This window comes from Amblyomma maculatum, chromosome 7 (assembly GCF_055883805.1).
Source record: "Amblyomma maculatum isolate TAMU_Amacu chromosome 7, ASM5588380v1, whole genome shotgun sequence".
Classification (NCBI taxonomy): Eukaryota; Metazoa; Arthropoda; class Arachnida; order Ixodida; family Ixodidae; genus Amblyomma; species Amblyomma maculatum.
In genome coordinates this window covers 46871097-46894334 of record NC_139350.1, presented here as the reverse complement: position 1 = coordinate 46894334, position 23238 = coordinate 46871097, and the positions used below count along the sequence as shown (strand labels likewise).

The 23238-nt window shown below is 47.4% G+C and overlaps 1 protein-coding gene across 6 annotated transcripts in view; it reads right to left on the bottom strand.

Annotated features, from left to right (window-relative positions):
* The window catches only part of LOC146183132 (26S proteasome non-ATPase regulatory subunit 3-like), a 178811-nt gene that overhangs the window by 36512 nt on the left and 119061 nt on the right, over positions 1-23238 (bottom strand). For all 6 annotated transcript variants that reach the window (XM_084609024.1, XM_084609029.1, XM_084609030.1 and 3 more), the window contains 2 exons: positions 4209-4364; positions 2107-2157 (listed from right to left, as the gene is read on the bottom strand). In XM_084609024.1, the coding sequence (XP_084465150.1) occupies positions 2107-2157; positions 4209-4364 (207 nt within the window). The remainder of the gene's footprint in view (positions 1-2106; positions 2158-4208; positions 4365-23238) is intronic.

Below are 23238 nucleotides of genomic sequence, written 5' to 3'. Positions count from 1 at the left end.
TTTTTCCTTTTGCGGGCTGAAGTCCGGACAATACCCTGCCGTTGAGGAGGCGGTCCAAGGTTGGGTTCACGACCAGAGAAGCAAGAGCCCGAGTGTTTGCTACAATGACATTGAAACAAAGGCACGCGCTGTCGCGGAAGAGATGTGCATCCCGCGTACCAAGTTTAAAGTGTCTGAGAAATGGGTGACAATTTCATGAAGAGGAACGGCCTAAGCCTAAATCAACAAACGACCGTGTGCCAACGGTTGCCCAAAGCCTACGAATAAAAACGGAGCGCTTTTCTGCGCTACGTGAGTGACTTGCGGGCAACACATTCATTTCTGCTTGGTCAAATAGCCAACGGTGACCAGACTCCAGTCTGGCTTCATATGCCTAGCAATAGGACCATGTCCGCAAAAGGGGAGCGCCAGGTCCGCCTGCTGACAATGGGCAACACAGGTCATGTTATGCTGTACGGCAGATGGGCACAAGTTACTGCCACTCCTTCTGTTCAAGAGGAAAATGATCCCGACGAAGGAAAAGTTTTCGCCAAGAGTGATTGTGCGGGTGAATGAGAAGGGATTTTTTAATGATGAAATGGTCCTCGAATGGTTTCCTTTCGTGTGGTGCAGGCGTCCGGGGGCACTGCTGAAGCCCCGCAGCATGCTCATCCTGGACTCTTTCCGCGGCCACATAACCGACCGTGTGAAAAAAACGGTAGCTGACGCAGAATGCGACCTGGTCATCATTCCGGGCGGATTGACACCTATTCTTCAGCCACTGGATGTGGCACTGAACAAGCCATTCAAAGACCGCATCGGTGCATTCTACAACGAGTGGCTCCAGCAAGAAAACCCAAATACACCGACAGGGCTGCTGAAGCGAGCTTCTTTGGGCGAAGTGGCTCAATGGGTCAACGATGCCTGGTATGGAATACAAACAGACATGGTCTCTGCGGCGTTCTCCACGTGCGGCATCTCGGCACCACTTCTGACGACCAGCGGCAGCAGTGGCTCATAAGATGATGATCGCGACTGTGTCCTCACAAGCAATGACAGATATCTCGTGAACAAATAAATGTTTCTTTATGACTCGGCCTTCTCAAATACTTTTTGGGCAAGCTAGGACCGCAGGGTGTGGCAGTGCCGACCTAAATTCGGAGTGTAACTTTTTGCCCAAAGGGGGTCGCGAGTTGGGGGGGGGGGGGGGGGGGGGGGGGTGACTTATAATTGGAGTCGTCTTATAATTTGCAATACTGCATGATGTCAACAGAAAAACCCCTGGGCAAGTCAAATTAATGTGAAGCCCTCCCCTGCAGCGTTCCTCATAGCCTATGTCTCCCTACCAAACCATCGTAATTAGCCTGGCTACATACACTGTGTACCTCAACCCTGGCCCTGGTGCATGCATAAGGCAAAATGCAAAAGGCATCCATCCGCTGCGTGGTACCAGCGCGCATAAAATAATTCCAGGTGGTGTAAATTACCTCAGCCCTTCAATACAACATTTCTTTTGAACACCCACAAAATTTACACCCACTACAGGACAAAGGCGCTCCTGAAATCTTAAAGGAAAGGAAGAAACAGCTCAAACAGATGGGACGTGTAGAAAGGCGAGACAGACAGATGAGCTCATGTGTCATCGCCTTTCTACACGTTCCGTCTGTTTGAGCTGTTTCTTCCTTTCGTTCAACATGAACCAACCAGCCCGACAAAGCCCTCTTCCTGAAATCTCTCCGCAGGTCTCCTGTGCCAGCTGCAGTTACCTTATCCCCTGCACTCCCATCTGGCTTCTCTTGGAACCCAGGTAAACAAAGATTGTCATGCCTTTGCATCGCATGCCATGCCAAAGCCAATTTCTTTTCCTTCCTGGTTTCAACCAGGATGTTGTTAGCATGTTCCCAGACCCCCTCAGCTCCATTTCCCACTGCTTAGAGGCACTAGACTGATCATATTTCTCCCCATCACAGTAAGGTGCTCAGGGAGTTGGATGAGTGAGGGCAATTCTCCAGCAGTTCAAACTGAGACAAACTGGCGCAGCTTTACGCAGTCACGCAGGTGCCACTGGTGTCTGCTCCTATCCCGCAAATCCATGATTGTCGCAGCATGCAAGCAGAGACCCCTTACCTCGGCTGACTCCAGGTCTTGGTTGTACGACTTTGGTGGGAACCGCATGGCCTGGGGAAAAAAGAACCAAGAGAGGGAGAGAGAGAGACATGGTTCAGTTCGCGATACAGCAGGGTGAAATTGCCACACTATTCCCAACCCCCTGCCTGTTAAAACTAAAAGCTGGAGCTATACTGTGTACAGATGAAAGCAATATGAAAGGGAACATAGGAGCGTGTGGCCTCCGCGCTTTGCAAAGCGGTGCCACCAACACAACACGAGAATTGGTGGCACCAAGGGTACGCTCAGAAAGAGCAGACGACCAAGCTTACTTTCGATGCGTCTTTACCGCTGATTCTAATCACCTGTTGATGGCAGCACATTTGAAAGCGTGGAAGCCACGCGCTCCCATGTTCCCTTTCATATTGCTTCTAGCTGTACATATCCCATCTTGCACACTCTTCAAAGCCCCCCATTGCCTCCAATGCTATCTTTCTCCACACAGTGTCACATTACAGAGCTTTTGCTTCAACTTTCAGCATGTTTTTGCTACACCTGCTTCCAACATTTGCGACGACAAACAGCACAGACTAGATGAAACACAACAGGCAAGAAAGGAAGGCACTAATTCATTGCTTGCCCAGCATTTCTTACAAGGTCAATTTTCTTAATGCATTTCCCCTTAAACCCCATTCGAGCCTTGTTTTACACCATCACTGAATGAATAAACAAGTGTGTAAAGTCGCTGATCGAAACTCGAAATGGAACCTGCTTGAATATTTTTTTCAGCACCATGTGACCCAGGAAGCTAATGTAAAGATGCGGCTGAAATTTAAGGTCGATCACAACCGACTGCTTGATTTTTTGGAAGTCATTTGCACTCACCGCAGCTCTGCCGCCAATTGCCCCGAAACCATTTTATGCATTTTATTTTGCCCCTCAAATAAAAGCAGCTCGCAAAACCAGTGAATAGCAGAAACTTTGCAGACATGTAACATCCAATCTAGCTATTAGGCAAGTGGAGTTTGCCCTTCTAGCCTGGATTCAGGGAAGAAACTGACTGCAAACACTTTCTGCGTTGTCCTTAAGAAGAAAAAGCACAGGTCTACCGCCTTGCTCAAATACAGTGGCCACGTGATTTGACTCACTGCGCACTTGAAAACTTGAAGATGGGTCGGATCCGTGTCTTTTCTAGCCACATGAAGTTCTTTACCAGAGTTTCTCAATAATTTCCCAATCATTTTCAGCTGTGATCTTTTCATACGTAGAATACAATCAAGATTATTCAGATTGTGAAAAACACAGAACTCATTCTTTTTAAATGCAAATTTCTGTGCTTTGGATCCATGTCTCTCTACAATGCACCTGGAAAGAACATTACAACAGGCACAACAGGTAATTTAAAAAAAAAAAGAAACGACCATGTACCATATTGGTTTAATTCTCATGTGCCTTTAATGGTGACGTGCATCAAAATTTCATACTGCGACGAAGAGACGAATCTTCTCTCTAGAAAAAACCAGTCCTAACCGCAACAGCTCTGATGTCCCGATGAAGCAAATCAACTGCACCACCATCTTAATCGCCTTTATTGGCGATACCTGTTTGCCTCTGAACTACATCTTTAAACGAAGTTTCATAATCAAGCACCTGTTCACTTTTTAAACTCTATAAACTTTTCTACCTCTGTATCTGCTCATCCTGCATCTAAGGTTTCAGAAACATCAAGCACACCAGATGGTGTGATTGCCACTTGCCTCTCTGCTCATAAGATGACCTCATTCAAAGGGGCAAATTAACCGCGAGGTGTCCAAATAAACGAGCTTTTGATACCATCCACTAACATTGGCGCTCGGCCTGTTCAACAGTTCAAATTATCCCAATTAAAGGAGGCCAAATTAACGAGGGCCTTTGAGAAAGGTGGTGAAGCCTTGGGTGACAGCAGTGGCAGTGTTTCTGCGATCCTTCAGCCATAACTGCTTTCAAAACAAACTGCTTACACAGTTACTAGTCATACTTTTCAGGTTCAAGGTGCACATTATATGCTGGATGGGTTACACGCACTAAATAATGCTAAAGAAATGGCAGCACTTTCTGTTCATCAGCACCCGTGGAAAACGCACCTTAACAGACTGGTTGTGGATGTCCAGGCAGAAGCAGATGCGCTGGTGGAATGCCGCCTGGGGCTCCCGGGTGCAGTAAATGTCCATGTTGTCCTTGGACTGCATGCAGCCCCGCTCGTGGTCGATGGTGGCCTCAATCACCTCGTCGCGAATCGCCTGTCCAAGTGAGATCTTGAAGTTACAATCTTGCTTAATATGTTTTTCTGCATAACAGGCTTCTTTCGTTAAAGGTCCCCAGAAAGGGGTCACCAAGAAGGGTAAACAATGCCATAACACTGATAGTTATTGATAACCACCCATCATTCTCCCGCAAAAATTTTCGATCTAGCTTCTGCAACACCTGAGATATCGGCGATTAAAAATGACCTTTCCAATTTTCCCTCTCAACTCGTACGCCGAAGGGAGCCATAAAAAAACAAAGAATACAAGCAAGTTCAAAGCTCCGCCCAGACATACGTCACTTCGACGAACTTCCGGTTGCCGCGCGCTCGCTCGCTGGCGTACTCCTATGCGTACTCCGCCACCCCGTCCTCGCTTGCACACGCTTGAGGAGTTCGCCAGTTCGCGCAGCGACGGTTAGTGTAACCGCGAACCCGTGGTTATCCTATGTTACACGGCGGACCAAACCATGGTTGCACCACTAACCGCGGTTACCGCAAAACCGAGCTTGATGACCTCGGTTTGCGTCGTTAACCGAGGTTATGACGGCGTCTGTTGACGGAAGCTACTCGTCGGCGCCCGAGTGCGCGAAACGTACGAGCGGGTCTGCTTCACAAAGCTATTCATTTGCCCACTGTATCACGTTTAAAGATCGATATATAGATTATGGTGCCGCCCGACGTCTTCGATTACGGCCGACAGCGCAGCGACTGCGTACTGAAGCCTTGTCGAGCCTACAGTATCGTTTGAACGGCTTGTTGCTGAGCAGAACGCCAAAAAATACGCGGCCTTAGCTATGAAAGTACACGAGTTTGCAACGCTTGCAGCACGGGATGCCGCGAGCAGGCTGAGGTACGTTAAGCGTGACCCGCATGGAGCGTTTTTTCCGGGCGATTCGCCGGCGTCGACGGCAGCGGAGCGTTTTTTTTGCCGCCAGAGAGAACGATTTTGCCAAATCGTCGGGATCTGGCTGAACAGATAAAAACGCCGACGACGCGCCGACGCCGGAAGTCGGCAGCGGCAGATGGCCAATGAGAGCCGGAGCAGCCGTCACGTGATTCCGGTTGGAGCCACGCCCACGCCGGCCGAGAGAGAGGGAAGCTCGCGAGACTGGAAAGAACGACGGGGGTTTGGCGCTCCGACGGCGCCGAGGGTTTCGGGTTTCTCGGCCGAAATGGCCGAGCAGCAATGTAGTCTTTCTGAGTCGCTCCACGCACGAGGCGACGCCAGCAAGGTCCGGGCATCGCGCACCGTGGATTTCCTTTTTCTTTTAGGTTTTTAGATTAGAGTTCGGTGAAGGTGGGCCGTCCGCTGGCGCCACGAGTGTTTACGCTGAGCTCGGAGGTTGTTTATGAGCTGCTAGACTTGTCAGCGGACCTCCGATACCTCCCTTGTGCTATGGCTTCTGCATTTAGATACATAGCTGTTGGAAGTGATGCCTGTGCCTGTTTTCTTGACACACCAGACCCAGAAGAAAGAGGGGAAACCACAACTTGAAGCTCGCGGCGACAGGGAAAACAAGATGTGCGCGACCTCGACGCACGGCCGGATGGGGGCGCGTGCGTCGCGCAACTGGGCGGCAAAAAAAAGCCGCTCGGATGCTGACCATGCGGGAGTGAAATCGTCGACGCCGGCGCGGGCGTCGGGCGTGCGACGCGTTTTCGCGCGCAAAAAACGCTCCATGCGGGCCACGCTTTACACAATTACCGCGGGGGTGGAACTTGCGAGCGCGGCGAACGCCGGCGCCGTGCGTGACCGTCCCTAGTCGTCGCTAGGCCTATTGTTTCGCTTCGAAGCCGCGGCGGTCGACGCTTTGGAACATGATCAACGCTGTCGTAAATCGTCTACATATGAAACTGCCTTATAGTGATTCCTATCCTGCCATAGTAAAATAATTATAGGATTAACTCTGCCGACGCATTAATCGCAGAGCTATCGGATCAGCCGAAATGCACCAGCGGCAGCTGGCTTGAGCAGAAACTAGCTTGTATCACGGCTATCGCTCTTACCAGCAATTTGCTGCTGGTCAGCGATCCTCACGAGGACTTCATACTTGATATTCGGCTCAATATTCCAGACGCCAACAAATTTTAGCACGCTTTATTTCGGACATCGGTGCTAACGATCCGCCGTGTGGTTCGCGAACGGTATGCGGGAGGAGTGGCCACAGCGGCTATGTTTACGGCGGTCAAGGAGGTGCTGCCATCGTGCGGTGCTTGACCGTGCTGTTGACGCCTCGTCGGACAACACTCCGATACTCCTGAAACCACGTTATATAAATAAGATATTTGTAAATGCAGCTTCGTTCTGCCGATCCCTGCGTCGCTTCGGTTGTTGCACTTAATGGGCAATGGCCACCTAACCGATAAGGGCGGCGAGCTGTAACAGCCCGCACAGAGTTCGAGCAGCGTACGAGCAGACGACTTTCGCAGCTACCGGAAGTGTGTTCGTGACGTCATGGTTGCAGTGACCGCAGCGAATGGCAGCTTCTAGCAAACCTTGCCAGTCAACCGACCCGTGACGTCACGGGATTAGGAAATAGTTCCATGCGACACCGCCAAGCGACATTTCCTCTGCCCGCGAATTTCAAAAAACGCTGTTTTTAAAGATTAATAATAAATCGCTGGCTATGTTCCAAGGAGTTATACTTTGCGTTAATGCTCAAAAGGACGTGTTCTACACACTGAACACGTTTATCAGTGGTTTCTTGGGGGCCGTTTCCGTGGACATTTAACAGCCGGTGCCCCATAGAGGTAATGCATTTTCTTATAGATAACATGATCATATTCCCATGAGGGCTTGGATGATTTGGTCCTCCCAAACTGCATGCAAAACTTGTGTGGTTTCAAATTTCACTACAAGGGGCAGCTACAAAGTCCCAGCAAGGAGAAATAAGAGCCATAGCAGTGGTAACACTCATGGCCAATTATCAACATTCGATAGAAATCGAATTTGCTCTTGTAATGAACCCACCTGCATACTCTGTTGTTATTGAGAATTTAACTCTCAGTTTTTATTTTTACTGCAGATAACATCTCCAGGTGTTTATCCTCTAATGTGATCTCTTGAAGAGATGATCCTCTGGGGGAAGTGGGCAGAGAACCAAGTTTTACGAGTTTTAGACGCTCTTGGCGGCTTTGCAGCTGCAGGTGCAAAGCTAAGCAATGAACTTGTTTTTTTATATATATTAGTTTCACGAAAGCTTGTTTCTAGACATTGAGAAAGAAGAGGCCCAGCAGAAAGTGGGAAGCGCCTAAAAAAAAAGTAAGCTCGGTGCCAAATATGTTTCACGTGAGACTTTTAGAAGCCTGTTCTGCATAATACGGTTTTCAAATAATATATATATAATAGGCTTCCAAAGCACCGTCGAGTGGCGCTGCTGCGCCTGACAGGGAGCGCCATCTCTGACAGAAAAATAGAAACTGGGGATACACGCGGCGGCCCCACGTAGGCATCCCTGTGCAAGTTTTCTCCTTTCGCTCGCTCGCTTCCGGCACGTGCAGACATCTTGCGCTGCTTTGTCTCGCGGACAAAAAAGCACACACTGGACACCGCCGGCTCAGCTCGCTGCCTTCACGGTGTGCGCCGTGCACTTTCTCTCGCACGAGCACGCGCTGTGACGCGCCCCCGCAGGCGCACCGCGACCTGCCACCTGCATTCAGTCTTGATTGGGCAACCTGACCCATATTTCATGAAGGATACTCAATTATAGGCGGGAAATTTTTTATGCACGTCTGCATTGTAGAGCAAACAGACGGGGATGAGTAAAGATTTATTGTGGATGCGTTCCACGTTAGCAAAAACGTAGGAAGTGCATCTAGAGGTAAGTCCGCTATGTAATTATATTGTAGTATATAATATGTTTAAAAACTGCTAAAGTATCATCAGTATATTGTGAAATAAAGTGGCCCGCTCGTTGACCATCGTTTTGTCCTGTTGCATGAGATCTATATACGGATTTGTTTTTTATTATTACGACGTTACTAAAGGAAATCTTGCAGTAGAATAAGTCTATAGTCTGAAGGAGGTGTTTCTTCAAAGACAAGAACACTATCAATCTCATAAGCACATGCTTGCTCCGTGCGCTGCACGCGACATAACTGGCTCGCTGGCTCGGAAGGCAAGTCAAATCCAAGCTTGTACTACATAGTGTTTTATTTCGGTCCTTATTAAATGGTTGTGCTTCATTTATGATATTTGGTTAGCACTCACGAACCCTGTGACGCGAATGGGGTGCTCCGTGCGAGTAGTCTGAGTCGAGCCATAGCTATGGATCACTTTTGTACTGCACTTCTGACATATGTTCGTTATTAATAATAATAAATGGTTAATTTATTGGTCAATTCGCGAAAATCTGTAAAAGCGTCTCAGCAAAGCATGTTTTCCAATGCTGCCCCCACCCCCGAAAAAAAAAAAGGCCTCGTTCCTAGATATTTTCTTGGTCAATCTAAAAATGGAAAGGCAGCTGTGGACACTTAGGGCACATTCACACATCAATCTCGTTCGCGGACGTCGCATCTGTTGATTTGGTTGCTTTCAGAGCACTCACAAAGCAGGGAGAGAGCACAGAAAATCGGCAAAACTAGACACGCGGGGAGCGAAGAGCAGGATAATCTTCCATCCTCTTCACTTTTTATGCATAGTGTTAAGCCACTGTACTTTTTTGATGCCTCTCCAAGCCGTCTTTGTCAACTGTCAACATTTCTGAGTTTAGGAAGAAAGGGGTAATTGGCTCTTTTCGTTCCCACAAAGAATGAGAGACTTCTTAGAACGCTGTCATGCGGTTGGGAAACATCTTGCGGACACGTTTCCAAAGGAATCTGCAAAGTTTCACATGTGAGCCTCGTCTTTTGGTGCTTCACCTACTATTGTGGCTTCCATGACACAATGCTACTTAGTACATCCGTTTCGCATCAGCGGAAGCGTTTTTGTATCGCCAAATAACCGCCAGGCGCAACGCGATCGCTGCGCCTGCACAGGAAGCTAGCGGAGCGTCTGCTCCGGTGAAGCCCCATCGTTTCACATTTCGCCAACACGCCAGGAATGCGGCGCTGCCGTCGCGCGACCAAACTTGAACTTGGGTTCCCTATAACAGAGTCGGAACGCTGAGCTAGTTGGTCACACATCTCTTGGAAGAAGGCAGCAGAGCAGGTAACAACACAAAGCGTAAGAGGCACACACACGCACACAAAGACAACGCTGCGTGTGCGTGCCTCTTACGCTTTGTGTTGTTACCAGCTCTGCTGCCTTCTTCCAAGAAATATAAATATAAATATAAATATAAATATATATATATATATATATATATATATATATATATTGTGAGCCTTCTGTGGACCTTCTTTCATTTGTACATGCCATGATCTTCTTCTTTCATTTGTACATACCATCATCATCGTCCCGCGGCGCCGGCCCCCCGGCGCGCGCTTGGGTTCGTGATCGGATTAAAACGCTAGACAAGGCTTCCTTGTCGTCACGACCTCGCCGTCTCGACCTAGCCTTCTTTTACAAGTGGTGGAGGCGAAATTTGATCCCCTTGCTGCCTTGGGCCCTGCCTCTCGCTGGAGCTACGTTCCGGTCGCCGTTTGGCAACTGCCGCCATCGCTATGTCTACCGACAGTACCCACGAACAAGCCGGACCCTCTACCTCGGCTGCACCACCCCCTCCGACTGTGCCCACACGACAGCGCGACCCGCCGCTGTTCGCTGGTCGTCGCGACGAAGACGTCGATGACTGGCTTGACACCTACGAACGCTGCAGTGCCTACAACCGGTGGGACGATGCTCTGAAATTTCTCAACATCTCTTTCTACCTTATTGAGGTCGCCAGGACTTGGTTCATCAACCGCGAGCCCCACACAACTAACTGGACCACCTTCAAACAGCAGTTCCGACAGTACTTCGCCGACCCGGCAGTTCGGACTGAGATCGCGAAGACCAAGCTCGCTTCACGCCGTCAAGATCCTGATGAGTCATATGCGTCTTACATAGAGGCCATACTTGCACTCTGCCGGCGTATTAGTCCCACCATGGCGGAACATGAACGAGTACACCACGTCTTGAAAGGAATCAATTCTACGGCATATAACATCCTAGTTGCTCAGAATCCTTCAACTATTGATTCCATTATTACGACCTGCCAACGCATCGAGCAGCTGCAGTCTTCCCGATTGCAGCCCGCCAACGCTACTGGCCCGACCTATGCTGATCTCGACCTGCGGGCACTTATTCGAGCCATCATCCGCGAGGAGCTCCAGGCCCTCAAGCCTGTCTGTCGACACGGGTGCGATCACTCTTCCGCAACATCTAATGACGCAGGTCTCCGCAGCATCATCAAAGAAGAGCTGGCAACAATCACCGAACCTATGACATCTGGCCCTCCGGCACCCCGCTCAGTACCGACTTACGCGCACGTCGCAGCATCCCCCCCTCCTTTAGTTCCCCCGCCTCGACCGGCACCAACCTACAATCACGTCAATGCAATAGCGACGGCTCAACCTGCGCCACCCTATTACGCACCTTGGCGCCCCTCCGACCAATTTGCTATTACTGTGGCATTCGAGGACATATATCCCGCGTCTGTCGTCGCCGCCTCCAGAATGAGCGCCGTGGTTACGATACCTTTGAAAGTGACATCCCTCCAACGTCATATTATCAACGCCGGTTTACTCCAAGCCCACCTCGAAGATCATCCCCACCTCCAGAATCCTCGTCTGAGCCTCGTGGAACCCATGCATCCCGACGTCGGTCCATATCCCCATACCGCCGCTCAGTTTCCCCTCTCCGACCCGCAACTACTCTCTCTGCCCGCCATCCGGAAAACTAAGCGTTGCAGTTTCCGGAGGTCAAACTGCAGTCTGCGAACTTACCAAAAGTCCTCCAGATCGCCCGTATAATGTGATTTCTGTTTTCGCTGAAGGATTACCGGTTGAAGCATTGATTGATACAGGGGCTGCAATTTCTGTCATTCACGCTGATTTGTGCTACCGTTTGCGAAAAGTTACCACACCATATGATGGGCCTGAACTCCGTGGAGCCAACGACGTCCCTTTGCGCCCTTTAGCAAAGTGCACCGTCCGAGTTGTTATTGACGGCGTCCGCCATCATGTGCAGTTTGCTGTGCTCTCTCCATGTGCGCATCTGATGATTTTTGGATGGGATTTTTTGTCAACCGCTTCGGCCTTAATTTCTTGTGGCGACCGTGTTATCCATATGACAGACAGCGATTTTTCATGTGAAGTTTCTGAACGACATCATCCCCTCATTGCCGCCGCTGATACTGTTCTGCCTCCTCAGTGCGAAAAACTGCTTACCGTTGTTTCTGACCACATCGCTGACAGGGACGTACTCATCGCACCATCTTATCGTCATCTCGAACGCGGTATCGCCTTCCCGTCTAGTCTTGTGAGGTTCTGCAACGGCTCAGCGACAGTAGCGGCCACTAACACTTCACGTGAATCCCTCGTGCTCCGAAAAGGAACTTCTCTCCGCTGCAAGGTGGATGTTCAGCCTTTGTCCTTGTTGGTGCTCACCGCCCCTCAGCCTCAGCACCGCGTTTCGACAGACGTCTCTCTTTCTGTTCTCACAAAGACTATTAATCCTAACCTCACGCCGAACCAACGCCAAGAACTGCTGACATTGCTTCGACAACACCAAGCCATTTTTGATGCCACTTCCCCACCACTGGGACGGACAAGTGTTGCGCACCATCGCATCATTACTGAAGGTAACTCTATCGTTCGCCGACGGCCTTATCGGGTTTCCCTCTCTGAACGAAAGGTAATTGAAGAAAATGTAAATGACATGCTCCATCGCAATATTATTCGTCCCTCGACAAGTCCATGGTCCTCCCCAGTAGTGTTAGTTAAAAAGGACGGCTCGGTACGCTTTTGTGTTGATTACCGCGCACTCAACAAAATTACCCGCAAAGATGTATACCCAATGCCAAGAATTGATGACGCCCTTGACTCTCTCCAAGGCGCCGAATATTTCTCGACTTTGGACCTCCGCTCAGGTTATTGGCAAATACCTATGCACGAGGACGATAAAGAAAAAACCGCTTTCGCAACTCCCGATGGCCTTTACGAATTTAATGTTATGCCTTTCGGACTTTGTAACGCACCAGCGACATTTGAAAGGATGATCGATACTGTGCTTCGTGGCCTAAAATGGAGAACCTGTTTATGTTACTTGGATGACATTGTCATCTTTTCGTCAACTTTTAACGACCATCTCACGCGCCTGGATGAGGTCCTCACGTGTCTCGCTTCAGCGGGCCTTCAGCTCAACACCAAGAAGTGCCACTTTGCACAGAAGCAAATTAAAATATTGGGACATCTAGTCAGCCATGACGGCATTCGTCCAGACCCTGAAAAAATCGTCGCGGTCTTGAAATTTGCTCGTCCACAACGAACTACAGAATTGCGCAGTTTTCTAGGCCTGGCGTCTTATTTCCGGCGTTTTATAAAGAATTTTGCAAGTATTGCTGCTCCACTTCATCAACTACTTAAAACACGCAGCCCTTTCGTGTGGACTGAACAGTGCGAAGCTGCTTTTAATAACCTGAAGCACGCCCTCACATCAGACCCTGTCCTTGGCCACTTCAGTGACAGCGCTCCAACCATCCTGCACACTGATGCCAGTGGTATCGCTCTTGGCGCTGTACTTCTGCAGCGCGATGCAACTTCTCGTGAGAAAGTGATTGCCTTCGCCAGTCGGACTATGACTCCAGCTGAGAAAAACTACACTATTACCGAACAGGAGTGCCTTGCCGTCGTCTGGGCTGTCCAAAAGTTTCGCCCTTACCTATACGGTCGGCACTTCACAGTTGTGACCGATCACCACGCTCTTTGCTGGTTGTCTTCGCTCAAAAATTTGACAGGCCGACTTGGCCGTTGGATTCTACGCCTGCAGGAATACAATTTTGACGTCATTTATAAATCGGGTCGCCAACACCAAGACGCCGACGCTCTTTCTCGCTGTCCACTTTCAGAATCGGCTTGCTGTTTGTCTTCCCAATGCATTTCCACCTATGACCACAGCCGACCATCTCTTTCCCCGACGTATATCACAACAGTTTCATTTGACGACTCAGAGAACAAACACGCTCTCCGCTCACAGCAATTAGCCGATGCCTACTGCCGTCCCATCATCGACCGCCTTATTGGCGCTTCGGACCCACCCAATGCTCGGCTTCGCCGACAACTTCGCAATTTCAAGCTCGAAGATGGCATCCTACTCCGCTTCGTGTATTGCCCTGATGGAACTCGCTGGATACCAGTCGTGCCGCGTGTGCTTCGTCAACGTATACTGGCGGCTCTCCACGATGACGCTACTGCAGGTCACCTTGGGGTTGACAAAACCTACGACCGCGTGAAAAAACGATTCTTTTGGCCTGGCCTATCGTCCAGCGTTGCCAAATACGTCGCATCCTGCCCTCTATGCCAACGTCGCAAACGGCCGACTTCTTCACCCGCTGGCCTTCTACAACCTGTTCCCTGTCCCGCCACGCCATTCGACGTAGTCGGCATCGACTTATATGGTCCCCTACCTCTCTCCGATGGGGGTAACCATTGGATCATAACAGCTGTCGACCACCTTACACGCTATGCTGAGACAGCACCTGTACCAACTGGTTCCGCTCAAGAAGTAGCAAATTTCTTTTTGCGATCAATTGTATTACGTCATGGCGCTCCTCGGGTACTCCTAAGTGACCGCGGGACGGCCTTCTTATCGGCAGTAGTTGCCGAAGTTCTTCACGCGTCATCCACCCTTCATAAGACTGCCTCAAGCTACCATCCCCAGACTAACGGGCTGACTGAGCGATTTCACCGCACCTTATCGGATATGATCTCCATGTACATCACACCGGACCATCGAAATTGGGACACTATTCTACCATTCGTCACTTTCGCCTATAACACAGCAGTACAGCGGACTACCGGTTATTCTCCCTTTTTCCTCGTTTATGGCCGTCCTCCCACTACAATTCTCGACGCTTCTTTCTTCTCTACGCCCGACTACTCCACATCAGTACCTACCCAGTTCTTATCTCGTGTGGCCAGATGCCGTCATCTTGCCCGCCTAAACACAGCAGCGTGCCAGGAAGACCGCAAGTGTCGCTACGATTCTACGCATCGCGTGGTCTCTTATCGTCCCGGTGACGAAGTACTGCTTTATACACCACTGCGCACCCCTGGCCTTAGTGACAAATTCCACCACCGCTACCTTGGTCCCTACGAGATCATCAGCCAAACTTCTCCAGTTAACTACAAAGTCACGCCTGTTGATCCCCCAGCCGATCGACGCCACCGTGGAACTGAAATTGTTCATGTTTCTCGCTTGAAACCGTTTGTGCGCCGCGGTACTTCGGTTGATTAGGAGCGGCCAGGCAGGCCGCTTCCGACCCCCCGGGCAGATTGTGTGAGCCTTCTGTGGACCTTCTTTCATTTGTACATGCCATGATCTTCTTCTTTCATTTGTACATACCATCATCATCGTCCCGCGGCGCCGGCCCCCCGGCGCGCGCTTGGGTTCGTGATCGGATTAAAACGCTAGACAAGGCTTCGCTGTCCTTGTCGTCACGACCTCGCCGTCTCGACCTAGCCTTCTTTTACAATATATATATATATATATATATATATATATATATATATATATATATATATATATTTGATACCCATCAGGACTGTACCAATGAGATTCCACTGAAATAAGAAAAACTTGTTTGTGACCTTCAAGAAGCCATGAAAATTCTTGCAATTTTATTTATTTATTTTATTTATTTACACAATACTGCAGGCCTCGTTTTGATCCAGGCAGGAGAGGCATACAAAGTACAGAATTATTACATTAGCAGACGTAAGAACAAAAGGACCAAATTAATAGTGTGCACAATAGCAATGCAGCCTACCAGCTGCGATAACAAAATGGGTAAAAAGAACACTCGGTTTTGTGACCAAACAATTCCCAAAACAAAAAAGTGAAGAATAAATGTACAAATGAACTGTCAGTACAGTTTAAGCAGTGAGGAAATATAACACAAAGATCAATTTGAATAATTACTAATTCACAAGAAAATGAAATCAGTAATTCAAACGGTCAATGGAACCAATACTGTTAAGTAGCGACTGAGGTAAATTATTCCAATCATTTATAGTGCGTGGGAAAAAACAATATTTAAAAATGTTAGTTCTGGCATTATAGGGAGTCAGAGAGTCAGCATGACGATGATGTGTTCGGCGTGCTGCCATTGGCGTTACATAAGGCTCAGGAGTGAGGGTGAGGAGATTATTTTTAAGAAAAAAAAATTCAGCCGTTGTATTTTTCTTCTTATTTCCAATGTCTGAATGCCATGTTGTCTTATTATTTCTGTCGGGGAATCAGTCATACGGTATTTCGAAAAAATAAATCTGATTGCTTTAAGCTGTATTCTTTCCAGTAAATCATTGTTCGTTTTTGTGTAAGGGTCCCACACTATTCAGGCATACTCCAATTTTGGTCTTATTATTGATGTGTAGGCTAAAAGTTTACTTTCAGCGGGAGCTTGTTTTAGTTTATGACGTAGAAGACAGAGTTTACGAAAAGCTGAGTCACATATGTTAGGAATGTGAATGTTCCATTTCAGGTTATGAGTTATTGTGACGCCAAGATATTAGTATTCCCTAACCTCGGTTAGTGGCTCAGATCCAAGAGTGTAAGGAAAAGATAGGCTATTTATTTTTTTATTATCTTCATGTAAACTGTTTTGTTAGCATTTACCTCCATGTTCCAACGATTGCACCAAGAAAGAAGGTTCTGAAGATGATTGTTCAGGGTTATCTGATCATCGCGACCGGTTACCTCACTGAACAGTACATAATCATCCGCGAACCTCACTTGCAAGCTGGAGTTATTGGGCCCTGAAAAAACTTAACTGCTTGCACTACGATAGAGCTAGTATATTTGATGAAATGCTGGGGAATGGTTGCCCAATACTCAGATCATGGGACGTCACATAGGCACATTTTTTCTCTCCGCAAGAAAATGCTTTGGTCACGTCAATGTCCGGAAATATACTCTGGAATAGCTGGCGTGCTTCCAATGATGACCGATAGGAGAAATGCGATGTGACAACCTTCAAAGTCCATAGAATCTCTGCGTTCGTCACCAACTCGTGTGCCTTGCAAGCATAATCTAGCTTTCACTATTGCAAAGGAGTCAGGACGCCTGACTGTTGGCTTGTACAGTAAAAGCTCGTTAATTCAACTCCCGTTAATTTGGAAAATCTGATAGTTCGACCTTCGCGTCTGGTCCCCAGAATTATGTATAGGAGTCTATGGGACGAAACTCTCGTTAATTCGGACGGATTTGACCGCACAACGGATAATTCGGACAACTTGGGGCAGCTACCGAGGCTCGAAAACGAAAATAAGACGAACGCGGAGCAATAGCGATACCCAAAAGCAGCATCACCATGGACATCAATTAATCACCTTGGCTCGACTTGTGGCTGGATGGGCGCTTTTTCTTGTTTTTTCACGAGTCGACGTTACTGGCGGTGCCATTTTGTCGTTCTGCTGCTGTTGATGAGCTATGCTATTGTATTGAAGACTGCTCGCTTTATAGTGCGGCTCTTTGCTTCTCTGTTGTGCGCTGGTATCACCGCAGTCGCCCCCGATGGCAACACCGGCGAAACGGCCGAAGAGCTATGAGGCCAAGGACTTGGCTACCAAAGTAGAAATTTTGCGGGCCCTTAAGAACGGGCTCTCCCTACAAGAAGCAATGATAAAATATGACGTTAAAAGGAGTACTTTAAGCACATATGTAAAAAATGAAGAACAGATTCTTCAGGCGTTCGAAAGCGAGAAGTTCCAAGCGTCAAGAAAGCGTCTACGAACAGCAGCTCATCTGGAGTTGGAAGAAGCCTTGCTTCGGTGGGTGGTCAACTCGCGTGATGCAAACCTCCCATTGAGTGGACCCCTCATCATGGCGCAGGCCGAGAGGTTTGCACTGATGATGCATATCGATGGATTCAAAGCGTCACAAGGGTGGTGTGCACGCTTTAGAGACAGACATGGTCTCGTTTTAAAGACTGTGCGCGGCGAAAGAGGTGCCGTCAACGAAGATGTTGCCAACAACTGGAAGAACGCTCAGCTACTGGAACATATCGCAGCATATGATCCAAATGACATTTTTAATGCTGATGAAACAGCACTTTTCTTTAAGGCATTGCATGACAAGACTGTGACAATGAAAGGAGATCCCTGCATCGGAGGAAAAAGAAGTAAAGAACGAGACCGTTCTTTTAGCCGCAAACATGACGGGGACAGAGCACTTGCCGCTTGTCGTCATTGGAAAGGCACAAAAGCCACGGTGCTTTAAGAACGTGCCTGCTCTTCCGGTGGAGTACCGGGCTAATAAAAAGGCCTGGATGACATCGGAAATTTTTCGCGGCTGGATACAAAAGTTAGACCGACAGTTTTTCGCGAAGAACCGCAAGGTGTTAATTGTCCTTGACAACTGTAGTGCACATAACAGTGCCACCAGACTGAACAACATTGAAGTTGTTTTTCTGCTGCCCAACACTACATCGGCCCTCCAACCGATGGACCAAGGTATAATTCAGAATGTGAAGACTAAATACCGCAGGAGCGTGCTGGACCACATGCTACTGTGCAATGAAGTCGGTAAGCAGTACGACGTGGATCTTCTGAGCGCGGTCAAATTCTTGCCTACGTTTGGAAGAACACGCCTGCGCACGTCATCGCTAGCTGTTTTCGACACAGTGGCTTCGTTTTGCCTGAGCCCTGCAATGACACAGTGGCAGAAGTGTCGCCAGACGACAATGCAGATGACTGCCCGGATTTCGAAGGTGTGCTGCCGGATGCAGTGACACTCGCCGATTACATTAGCATTGATGACGGCGTTGCTACAAGCCGGCTCTCTAACTGAGGAAGAAATTGTCCGGGACGTACTGCACGGCGAAGATTCGGAGGAGGAAGAGGGGCTACGAGAGGAGCAGCCTCGGCCCCCTCGCACTGTGAAGGAAGCAGCAGAGGCCCTCGTTGTGTTAGAGGAATTTTGTTGGGGCACTGCAGATGGCATGCGTGCTGCTGAGCACCTGGAAGGACTAAGAAAAATAGTATCCGTGCGGGTTTCTGTGGGAAAGCAGACAAGCATCCGTGATTACTTTAAGTAATAAAGGTATGTTGAGATAAAGTCGTGCATGTTTTTTTTTTGTTCTCTCGATAATTCGGACATTCGGTTAATTCGGACATATCTTACGGTCCCTAGAAGTCCGAATTAACAAGCTTTTACTGTACTTGGGACTAAATACTTTCGCACCAAGCTATTGACTGCAATCTTCATGACACCAGCATGCTTAGCACTCTTCATATGGCTCTTCAATGCCGGCTCGCCCATGGTGGTTATATCGAAGGCCTTGCTGCAAGGACTGCATCTTGCGTGGTGCTCACTCGTCGTATCTGGTGCAATCCAGTCTTTGTAAGAGTCGTTGTGAAGCCACGTGCCTTGAAATTTGCATTTCTCAGGCATTAGCTTTGCAGTCGGTTGCTTCAGCTGCAACAAGTCGGGTGCAGAACCGAAAAATACAATGCCATCAACCACCATAACTATAGTGAACTAGAATACTTTCTAGTGGCGCGAACGGCGACGCTTGGGCACGCCGTTTTTCATTGACGCCGCCAGATGGCGCTACTGCAACATCTACTAGTCGACTTTTCAATGCTTTCTTTCAATAGTGCGACATAGTACTGATGCTTTTGTGCACCTATTCAGTAACAGTGGAGATTTTTTGTCCCTCTGCCAACATATGTGGACCTCCACCCATGATAGAAGGCGTTTCATTCGACATTATTCGGATTTTCGCTGTTGCACTAGGGTGAAAGCGCTCTTATTTCGCTGGCGTCTGCTACAGCTCATGCGGGACGAGTTATCACGCACTGTAAATCATTACGACAGATTAATTTGTACGGGACAGGTATTTTTCTGAGCCCTGCAGAGCCGGCTTTATTACAGAGCCAACTCAACTGTCAGCAGCAGACTGGTAGCAGAGTGGCCAGGCATCGTGCGCACGTAAGGGTTCTCGCATCTCTCCAACCACGCCGCAGTAACTCCCCTTTAGCCAATAATGATGATCATATTACACTGCGCTTTTCGGTATCTACTGGTGACCAGGAATACTCATTTTAGCGTGATATCTGCTTAGCGTTAGGAAATTTGCCAACTGGTAAAGTGAGGAGCAGCTTCAGACTGTTACAAAAAAAAAAATTCTACGCGTTGAAACGAATCATCCGGCGATATTCTGTGGGGTCATCATTATTCTCTCTTCACAGCAACAATATTTGTTATAAATCATCACTGTAACCCAGGTGCTAAAATCCTTTCATCATCTCATATGCATAACATATGCAAAAAATACATATACGAGGAGGGCAAAGCAGTTTTGTTTAGGTACTTCACAAGGCTTCTCCACTGCTGTTTTATTTTATTTGAGTGCATGGGACAAAAGCCATCAACGAGTTGTTTTGTAAAATTATTGACTACACAAACAGTCCTAAGAGCATCGATCTGCTCATCTTCAGGTGCTTTGAAGCTTGACATTGCGCTGGTTAATGCATTTTGTGAAAAAGTGCAAGCGGGTATTAAGCAGTGATTTCAGCTGCACCAATTTGACAGTGGTCAGAGCACCCAAGTTAGCAGGTTTGCTTGGCCAGTAGCATACTGAGTACAAGCTGTCTGCTTCAATTTAGGCTGAAGCAGGTTGTAAACACCTTCTCAAGGTTAGCCACAAACTGGTATCACTCGAAGATTACAAAAGGCCTCTGTTGTCTAAGTTTAATACATGTGACTTATCTTTTTCTTTTCAAAAAAAGATTAAAGCCTTTCTCACAGTTAGTCTTCAGAATGCATTTCCTATACAAGCCGTTTGAGGTAGGATTTGAGGTAGGATAGAGAGACCACAATTGTATATAGCTGCCAGCCAACTGGTTCACCCCAGGCAATTTTTTATTTTGAAGTAATTAGTAATTATTTTTTCTAATTTACTAACTACTGCCTTTAGACAATAACTGGGTTTGCAGAATTTGAGAGCGCCTTCTAAAACCTCCATTCCATTTATTTCCGATAAAGAAAGCCTCATCGTTTTCCAAGCTCTAAAGAAAGCCCGCGAAATACAAAAATTATCAGCCTGTATAGCGCTGAGACTGAGCTGTTGAGTCACGGCCGCAGCTAATTTCTGTCACTCAAACCATGCACGGTTGAGAGCACCATAATATCGTGGCGCATGAATGCGTCAGTCATGTGATATTTTTTTTATTTCGCGGGCTTTCTATAGAGGTGGGAAAAACGATGCACGTGAGGTTTTCTTTATCGGGAATAAATGAAATGGGGGTTTCAGAAGGCCCTCCCCAACTTTGCAAATCACATTTATTTGAAAGCAATACTTAGTAAATTAGAATCGAGAAATGAAAAATTGCCTGTACAGTTTTTTTTAATCGATATTTATTGTCTTAGGGCATCAGTTGGGTATATGAAGGATGAATAAATGATTAAATAAATGTGCCAGCTAGAGATCCAAGGACATACCATGACTATGCAGAATTGAATTTAATTTAATCTCAGCTATCTGCTTTATTGAGCCAGTAGTAGTATTCGAGATCACGCAAACAGTCGAAGCTTTCTTCCCTGAAGTCTTCCTTTTGTTCAGACCTGGTGCACCAGGTGGCTGTCAGCAAGTGGTTTCTCTGGCCTATCTCAAATGGTTTATTTTTAACCCTCAGCTGAAGTTAGCTTGGACACGGGGTACAAAATATGTCGGCTATCGTTTGGTGCGCCACAGGCTTAATAGCAAGAATCTGTACTGAGCACAACTCTCTGCAACGTCAATATTGCCCACATCCAGCCTTGGCTTCACGGGTTTGACGGTAATATATGCCGGACAACCCGACAAGAGTGCATAGGCACCGCATCAAGTGCCAGTGATGGCTTTTCACGCTGTATATCCCGACTTCTGCCGTTGATTATATATGTGCGTAGTTACGCAGCAGGATGAGATGCGGCTCGAAATGATGCTCACACTCTACCGATGTTTCTGTGAGAGGCTTCTCCTGCCTTCACAAGCTTCGTTTCCACTTTCTGCGATGTTCGTTGACTCTCGGAGCAGCAAACAAAGGCGACTGGAACACCCGGATAGCCGCGCTTTGGCATTTCAGAGCAAAACAGTGATAGTTGGTCTTTTTCCTGGCCATTTCGAACTGCGCATGATGCTTTTGAAAAGGTGAGATGTCTTAGTTGCTGTGATGGAAGGCAGAACTGAAAGTTCGAGGGCAATATTGTAAGAATGTGCAGACTGCACGGCGTGCCAAGCCTTGACTTCCCTTTGAGGACGCGCACGCGGTCCTAGTAAATGTAACTGCAGCGCCACCAGCGGTGGTCAATGGCGTCCGGCGTGTAAGAGGCGCCCATTTTCCTTCCGTTCGCACCACTAGAAACTATTCTAGTTCACTGTAACCATAACAAAGCGCCAAAATCGGATTGAATTGAATCGGCTCAAGTTGGCTTCAGAGAGAGTGGCTCCAATGTGGCTAACCGTCGCGCAACGTTGGCTATATTAGCACAAACTGATTTTTTATGCCTGAAACGCAGATACTGAAACACATTATTGAAAATACAAATATTTTAAGCACGCCTTTTTCTGATTAATAACCATTTGCATGCAGTACGCTAGAAATTTAAGGATTTTCAAGGAGCAGAAAAAATTCAAGGATTTTCAAGCGCCTTGAAAACGAAATTTTCAAATTCAAGGGTTTTCAAGGACCTGTGCGCACCCTGAAAGTATAATTCTGGCTGCGGTAGTCTAACAGAGAGTCACATGCTTCCTGGCGACATACACACCTTACACGCTGAGATCAACCGGCGCGTGTACACTGGTGGCCCACGACACTCTGTCACACTAGCTCGTGAGCACCAGTGGCGCACACAAGCAGATCACGGTAGTGGAGGGCTATGCTAAAATTTTCCTTTGTCGAAATATACATGAAACATGGCGAACGGCAAAGTATGCAATTTTTAAAGCCCCTCCTTTTTTTTTTTTTGAAGGTGATTGTTTTTTTTAATGTTCAATGTTCATGAATTATTTGCATCCATCCAATTATCCGAACCATTTTCCAAGGCCAGCTGAGTCTGAAAAATTGGTCAGCAACTATATTAGCATGTTTTCAGGTATATTTACAATGAATAATGGATATAACAAGCTAATTTTCACAACAAACCCAACTTCGTTATACAGTAGAATCACTTTATGGTAAAGTCGCTCGGACTGGCAAAAATCTTTACTATATCAGTTGTTGGTGATGACATGGCCCAGAAGATGCTATCTGGGTATTTACATGACTACTTACTAAATGTGTCTTGTTGTTCTATGACAAAAAAAAAAAGAATACTCTCAAATACCTTTCATCCCTCTCATCCTCTTTTGTAAAATTTTCTTTCCTTTTACAGTCGAACCTCATTATAACGAACACGGATATAGCGAAATATTGGATATAGCGAACTAAATATGAACTTTGGTTGGCCACGCTTTATTTTTACGACATTTATTCTTCTATAACGAAACCGAAAACGTGAGATCCGCTGCGATATCAGCTGTAACGAAGAAATATTTGGTCTACTCAAGGCTCAAAACTCTAAATGTAGCATAAAAGAAGCAAAATAAATACTGAAAGTCAATTCCCAACTGCACTTTTCTTTTTTTTTTTTTAACGTTTGAAAAAGTTGTAGAAAGTTCAGCCGTCTAGAACAAAAATTGCGCGTTTGGCTGGCCGCACCACCTATGAACAGAGGACAAACTCTGCAAGCTCGCGTGACGACA